This window comes from Saccostrea cucullata, unplaced genomic scaffold, assembly GCF_032062105.1.
Source record: "Saccostrea cucullata isolate Sc308-1 unplaced genomic scaffold, CSIRO_AGI_Scuc_v1 ctg7823, whole genome shotgun sequence".
Taxonomy (NCBI): Eukaryota; Metazoa; Mollusca; class Bivalvia; order Ostreida; family Ostreidae; genus Saccostrea; species Saccostrea cuccullata.
The window spans coordinates 12,746-21,178 of NW_026927390.1; the positions used below are offsets into that span (position 1 = coordinate 12,746).

The following is an 8,433-nucleotide window of genomic DNA, read 5'->3' on the forward strand; positions in this document are numbered from 1 at the left end:
ATATCCATGGGAATTCCAACAGGACCGGGCTGCTCTAAACATATAAGTTTAAGTGTTGGTGTATGGGGATTTGGGTGGGAGTAGTTATGTAGAATTAAAGGTTTTCTAAACATTGAAAAGATTGTTAATCAGGATGTTTTCTCCGTTTATAAATAACGAGATAATAATATATTTACTTCCATAAAGTTTATCTGTAAAAATGTATATGTTTTTCATATTTAATATATATAGTTACTTATCATTTACTATCGAAACAACGACAGGTCCCCTTTTTTAGATCATCAAATTTTACTTCTCGGATAAAAACGTACTCTGCACAGTTCGTGTTTTGTATTCTAAAATTGAAAATTAATACATTTTTAAATATAAATGATGCGTGTATCTAACTTCATTTTATATTTTATGCAGTCAACATTTACTTGAGGAATTGATCAAGTTTAAATGGAATCGTTTTTGATTGATTTTTATCCGACTACAAGTTTTTAAAAATATTTGCAACTATCGTCTCCATCAATTAGACACATGCCTTTTTACACATATCGAAGCAGTTTGTTGATCAAGATTAATTTTCATTGTTTACTTTATATATTTCCCGGGCGACAATTGATGGTTACATCAATGTTTTCTTGTACCTATTTGATTCTAATCCATATATTTTATCCACTAAAATAAAATAAAAGAAACTCTTGATGGCCTGAACTAAGACAAATCATAGTAACTTTTTCCCGTCATAATCCTATATTTCTAGGAATCTGTATTTCAGAAAGGTCGAGAATATATTCAACCAAACTTTTGGCTGTCTCTGTTAATCTCCAATGTCCCATCAAGTGTCTGGATGAAGTCATGCTGATCTGCTGCGATAGCATTGATCTGCCTTTCAAAATATTCATAGAATACATCTAAGATTAAAGAAATTTGAGAAGTGGTGACAACATCAAGTTTTCTGGTAAATTTACTCTAACTTCATTGAAATTGTGCCCTCCCTTTGATCTACACGCAACTATCTATTAGATCCTCTGAACATGTTTGATCATAGAAAAGTGATTAGAGATACAAATAAAACTTCTGGAGATAAGGAAGATCTCTTTTATCAAAATCAATACTAGTGTTCTTATAAAGAGTTTTTACACCACATCAGTCATCATGAGTTGCTTTTTTAACTTTATTATAAACACAGTCACCCATCTACTTCATTGTCAATAAGTCCTGCTTTATCGTGGGTCGGGGTATGTGCCTCTTCCTTTCGTTCGTCACTGTCTCCTGCTGTTGACCTGTCCTCGGGGTCTGATCCACCTGTCTGTGTCTCCACGTGTGATCTGATATCGATGTCACGGGGAGCGGCAGAAGCTGATGGACTACTGACGGATTCTGTCGTCAAAGTACATGACCCCGGAGTGGACTCGACATTCCCCGGGGGACTAATGATATCACTGTATCTAGGAGGGCTATTTGCGTCAGATACTTTGAGGGTCCGGTGTCCGTCTTGTACTGTCTGGGAATAGCTAGGAGGAGGATTTATATCATATCTTGTATCTGGCAATCGTACCACTGACACTGCAAATAGAACATACACCTTTAAATGTAACATAGATTTAAACACACAATACGAATATGTACTATTACATGTACCTCGGAGACGCGTGTATCTAACTTACGACTGTTCTATTGCGGGGGAGTAGAGGAGGCTCTAAATTTCGCAAAATTTCAGGGAGATAATATGGCCTACATCAGTGACTATCGAAAGACGCAAATAATTACTATTCAAAAAACAATGCATTGCATTATAACATCTACGTACGCAGAAAATACTTGCCGTTACCTTTGAATCAACATTCGCACATTTCGACAATTCTTATCAGATTAAAATAGTTGCTAAAATTTATATGTCTAATCGATATATCTTGGTGAAATTCCAATCGAAGACTCCACAGAGTCCGACATATCTGTTTCATATTTGTACCTGTTACTTCCTACTTGCCTTCCAACCTATTCGTTAAAGTTTCGTCAAAGGTCAACATGTCCAACAATTTATTTTTACAATGGTTTCAAAACTATATGGTTTATTTACTTAAAACTTTGACAGTTTATAAATATATCATTGATTAACAGATAGAAAGTATCAATTGATAACAAGTACTTAAAAAAATATTTACCAAGAAAAATTTTGTTAAAACAATACATTTATTTTAAGAAAAAACCCTTAATTAATTCTGTGCTTTTAGTGAAAGCCATTATTGCAGAAACAATAAATGTTGATAAATGAAGGGCAAGTTGGACTTTGATAGCCTCTGGAAAGTTGTTTTATGTGTTTAATTTGTCCAAAATGTTTAGATCTGAAACTGAAAGTACGTTGCAAATGGCCGATTATATTGGGGTCTTGTATTTATACATGTCATGCTTTCAATAGAAGCCTGTCAGAGACCATTCATGTCCAACTTGCCCTTCATTGATAAACATATATTATTTCTGCAATAATGGTTTTCACTAAAAGGACAGAATTAAGCAGATGCGTTTTTCTTTAAACATGCACATTTTTCTCAAAAAAAGTTTTTTCTAAGTATTTGTTATCAAGTGATACTTCCTATTTGTTCATCAGTGATATATTTATCTATCAAAGTGTTAATCTTATACCTCACATAGGTTTTTAGCTATTGAAAAATAAATTTTAGACATTTTTTGACCTTTGACGAAACCTTAACCAAGAGGATACTAAGAGTATGTTCAATATTGAAACCTATACATATTTCTGATATATATTTAAGTCGTAAGCTTAATGCGGAGAGAAATCAAGAATTTCACAGGGAAAACGTCCTATCCAAGGGTATCTGGTACAAGTATATATTTACAAAAACAATTAAGGAACGAGAGTAAGAACAAAACGTCGTGTTCACTATACTGTCAATATCGGAGAAAATTTCATACCTGCATTTCCCGTATTGTTCTCTGTCTCTGGGGTTTTTCTCTTACATTTGATATAACAAAAGAAACACAGTAGAACTAGAACTATGGATCCGAAAAAGAGGCCAACAAAAATCCACATCAGACGAGAATTACTTCTGAAAAAATAAAACAAACCAAAGTAGTCAAATGAAACAAAAATCCACATCAGACGGGAATTACTTCTGAAAAAAAAGTAGTCAAATATAATTAATGCGTACATAAGTTTGGAGGTAGATCCAAAAATAGGTTAAAATTTGATTATAGTTTTCTTTTAATTTAGGATTTTTTTTAAAATTTAGTTTAAAATACAAATAATAGAATTCTAACCACTTTTGATTATACTGAATTCACCTTTTATCAATAAGTGTTCATACGTATAATTAGATATAAACTTGTGTCGTTTTCAATTTATTTCACTGGATAATAGAGAAGAGGAATGAAACCTGGAGATAAAGAACAGTATTCAAGATCAAAAGTCCATAAAGCAATACAAAATACGGAAAGAGCAAACACAGTCCTCCAAAACATCAGAGATGGGATCAGGTGCCATGGAGGAGTAAGCAGCCCTTGCCGACCGGGCGCACCCGCCGTGTACTTCTTGTCATGATCGGAAAATAATAGAAAAATCCGTCGTCAAAAAATTCGTTTTATAAATAATGGACAAACAGTAAGTATGAAAATCATCAGTCATCATGTGACTCAACGATATATTGTATTTGCTGATAAATATTGCTAAGAGCAATGAAATTCATCAAAATTATTCAAATACTCATATTATTTTAAGTAAAATAGTTCTCGATGCAAATATTGGAAGCTAGATCATTGTTATGAAAATCAATCGTTAATTTGAAATTGTCTTAACGTGGGTCTGGGCTTTTCGTCATGTTAGTTAGACGACTAAATACTAATTATATTAAACAAATTAAAAGTATTGTGGTCCCCCACTTTCGATATCTTATTGGATAGGTTTATATTGACTCCTCGATAAGAATATATGACGTCAGGTTTAGGGTTAACTCTGCCTTGTGTAATTACTTGATATATTGACTCCTTCTGTAAGAGGAATATTTGACGTCAGGTTTAGGGTTAACTCTGCCTTGTGTAATTACTTGATATATTGACTCCTTCTGTAAGAGGAATTTATGACGTTAGGTTTAGGTTTAACCTTGTGTTGTGTACTTACTGATTATATTAACTCCTTCTGTAGGAGGGATATATGGCGTCACTTCAGGTTTAACCCTGTGTTGTGTACTTACTGATTATATTGACTCCTTCTGTAGGAGGAATATATGACATCAGGTAACTGGTTTAGGATTAATTTTCTGTTGTTTACTTACTGGCTATTTTGACTCCTTCTGTAAGAGGAATAAGTGACGGTTCTACCCCTGTTGTATGTGACAAAAACTCTGCCCTCTTCTTCCTGAAGGTACGTTCCTACCAAAGTAAAACAAAGCATCACCTTCATGAAATACATATTTGACGATATCCAAATAGTTGCAAACTGATTATATGTTTATAAAAGTTTCTTATATGGGTGACTTTAAGCTGGTCTTTTTATTCTTAATTTTTGACTTTTTTTGTTTTTGAGTTTCCACGACGTTCATTTTTGTAATTTATGATCCTTTTCCTCAAACAAAGCCTGTGATGGCGCTTCTTAAAATTATTTCAGACAAAACTTTTAAGTTTATTATGACCAAGTGGAATATCATATCATATTTAAAATCTACAAAAAATTAAGAGTCCAATTGTAAAGAACATTTCAATAAATTAGATACTGTCAATAATTTATCAGAAAAGGGCTTCGGTGATAAAAATTTAAAAAAAATTATCTTAATATATTACTGTCTAGCACAAGTTGGATGCAATGTTCTTTAATATTCCCTACATATAATAATATTGTAACATCACCATAGGCCCGAGAGGAATGATTGCTGCAAATAATAGTTTCCACTAAATGGTTAGGTTTGTCTTCTTTCAAGAAGTTTCAGTACCTAAATTATATATAATTTTCTTCATATGTTTCTTTTATATGAAAGAGAATTGTACTCTAGTTTTGTACACATTTTAATTGAATTTATTGAAGGCATATTTGTATTCAATGTGAAATTTGCCAATTAGTTTTGATATTAAGACGCGTGAATATGAAGAAGTTTTAAGATTCTTTACATTTATTAATCAAAGAATCATTAAAATCGTTAAATTAAATGATTTTACTGTGTAGTTTTTAGTTTACTCTACATGTAGATTTAAAATTGACATTAATACACAAGGTGTGTAATACAAGCCTAGGATTTACCCTGAAGTGTTAACGACAGTAATGACTTCCAGTTACTTCCGCTCTTAACAGGCGGAAGTTCTTAAGTACAAATTCATTGATGACACGTTATAGTAATCGTATTTCTACGCTTGTCTCTATCTTATGTATTACATGCGCTTACAAAAAATTCTTTCGCCTTTTCTTTTCTATACTAAATTAAAAGGTTTATATTTCTTATTTAGTATCTATATCATTTTCAGTATATTGTTAACATAAGAAGGATGAAGAAAAGAGACTGATCTTACTAAAAATTCAAAATAATCAAATACGTGAACATAAACACAAAGCCCTGGTGATTCCGGAGGAGATCAAATGCCTAAACAATATTTTAGATTAATATCACAAAAAGGAAATGTACCAATCAAAACATAGATTAAATCTATCTTAATGTATTTATCATTTCAATGACTTTCATGTAAGTAAGATAATGTATGTTTTCATTACAATGAAAATTAAAATGCTCCATTCTTATAGGCTCACTTTCGTGTATAAAGTTAGAATGCGTATGTTTTCATTCTTACAGGATTGCTAATATAACTTGACTTATTTGAATCGTAAATAAATCTTTTTCAAGGAAGAATTTTTGATATTAGGTATCAAGAAGAGGTGACACTTAACATAAATTTTTTTTTAAATATCTAGTTTTGATCTTTAAAAAATTATATGTTTAATTTTGTCCTGATGGGGTTACAGTAATATTTTTCATTAAATTATTTTTTTTTAAATTATAAAAGTAAGAATATCAGCAGTCTCTTTTAAAGTCATCATTTCGTGAATTCTATGGTCGATACAATGACCTTGTCAGCAAATTCAATCTATCATTAAATCAAATGGTGACTGACATTTTTAAATTGTTTGGCCATTATTTACACTCCTCCAAGGTACCTTAATCCACTTCTGATGTTTTGGTGGGAAGTGTTATACCTGCCTTTATTATGTATTGTTTAATGGACTTTTGAGCTCGCATACTGTTCGTTATTGTGCTATATTATTTATTTTTAACACTAAAAAGTTCTTATGTTAAAAACTTACCATATAGAATTAATATTAAACTCCATGCTCCATGGAAAAGGGACTCCATCGTGTCGTGTATTAATGAATATTGATAATGTATGTACAACAATTAGTCATGGTGAATTGAAGCGACCCGGATGTATGGACGGACGCTGTTAGCTCAAGTCACTGAACAATCATCTATAAATTCATCATCAGTGATTTAGAATCTAATAAAGAAATTTACAGCACAACTCTATCCCCATCATTTGTCCTCGGTCTGACACTTAATGACCCGCTGTCGTCACAGTCAAACATCCGCAATGTTACACCAAGATGACGTCACTGTCGTGCTCGGTACATACTGTCTTCATAAATTGATTCATTGTTCGATCAATCAGTCGATTGATTGATGGATGGATGGACGTTGTACTCTTTAATGTCAGATTCTAATATTTCACTCCTAGAGAGATTTCACCAAAAAAATGTTGAGCTTCAAATTCAGACTTTGTTCGATACCTAGGACCACGAGGCACTGTTTTTTTTTTTACCGAGGCAAAAGCTACTGTGAAACGGAGCCTCGTTTTTTTTAAAGATTCGTCTGTCAATTACGTGATTTTCAATTCTAATGGCGACGGAACAGTCACTTCCTATGTTTAGGTCTTAGATTTGACCTCGCACGGTGAACAATTGTAAGAATTTTAAAGCAAACACCCAATTACTAGGCAAAATTCTCATATGTTAAAAGGGATGAACATTTCTTCTTTGAAAAATAGCAATGTGAAAATTTATTTTCTTTGAACTAACAAACTGAATAAAAGTCGCTATTACGTTAGGTTTATGTTGTAAGTAAAAAGTGTAATTATACCCGCACTTTCTAAAGAAAGTTCGGGTATATTGTTGTTACTCATGTCCGTCCGTCCGTCCGTCCGTCCGTCTGTCACACTTTTCTTCCCTGAACTCCTCCTACATTTTACACAGTAGCTTAATCATCTTTTGGGAGATGGTTGGTGGTGTCATGTAGATGTGCAGTAAGGTTTCGGAATTTTGATTTTGCCCCGGGGGGTCAAATGGGGGTCGAAAAATGACGTTTTTTGTGCAAAAAGTCCCGTCTTCCCTGAACTCCTTCTACATTTTACTCAGCAGCCTTATCATCTTTTGGGGGATGATTGGTGGTGTCACGTAGATGTGCAGTAAGGTTTCGGAATTTTGATTTTGCCCCGGGGGGTCAAATGGGGGTCGAAAAATGATGTTTTTTATGCAAAAAGCCCCGTCTTCCCTGAACTACTTCTACATTTTACACAGTAGCCTAATCATCTTTTGGGAGATGGTTGGTAGGGTCATGTAGATGTGTAGTAAGGTTTTGGAATTTTAATTTTGCCCTGGGGGGTCAAATGGGGGTCGAAAATTGACTTTTTTTTATGCTAAAAGCCCCGTCTTCTCTGAACTTCTCTTACATTTTACTCAGCAGCCTTATCATTTTTTGGGGGATGATTGGTGTTGTCACGTAGATGTGCAGTAAGGTTTCGGAATTTTGATTTTGCCCCAGGGGGTCAAATGGAGGTAGAAAAATAATTTTTTTATGCAAAAAGCCCCGTCTTCCCTGAACTCCTTCTACATTTTACACAGTAGCCTAATCATCTTTTGGGAGATGGTTGGTGGTGTCAGGTAGATGTGCAGTAAGGTTTCGGAATTTTGATTTTGCCCCAGGGGGTCAAATAGGGGTCGAAAAATAACGTTTTTTATACAAAAAGCCCCATCTTCCCTGAACTCCTCTTACATTTTACTCAGCAGCCTTATCATCTTTTAGGAGATGGTTGGTGGGGTCATGTAGATGTGCAGTAAGGTTTCGGAATTTTGATTTTGCCCCGGGGGGTCAAATGGGGGTCGAAAAATGATGTTTTTTATGCAAAAAGCCCCGTCTTCTCTTAACTTCTCCTACATTTTACACAGTAGCCTAATCATCTTTTGGGAGATGGTTGGTGGGGTCATGTAGATGTGCAGTAAGGTTTTGGAATTTTGATTTTGCCCCAGGGGGTCAAATGGGGGTCGAAAATTGACGTTTTTTATGCTAAAAACCCCGTCTTCTCTGAACTTCTCTTACATTTTACTCAGCAGCCTTATCATTTTTTGGGGGATGATTGGTGTTGTCACGTAGATGTGCAGTAAGGTTTCAGAATTTT

The 8,433-nt window shown here is 33.8% G+C and overlaps 1 protein-coding gene across 1 annotated transcript; it reads right to left on the minus strand.

Moving 5' to 3' along the window:
* Nucleotides 1-937: 937 nt before the first annotated feature.
* On the minus strand, nt 938-6,470 carry LOC134274322 (uncharacterized). The gene is made up of 4 exons (XM_062756592.1): nt 6,290-6,470; nt 4,278-4,374; nt 2,923-3,056; nt 938-1,554 (listed from the first exon to the last, which is right to left on the minus strand). Exons 1-4 carry the CDS (start codon nt 6,336-6,338, stop codon nt 1,178-1,180), a joined length of 657 nt encoding a protein of 218 aa, XP_062612576.1. The 5' UTR covers nt 6,339-6,470; the 3' UTR covers nt 938-1,177.
* Between the last annotated feature and the right edge of the window lie 1,963 nt (nt 6,471-8,433).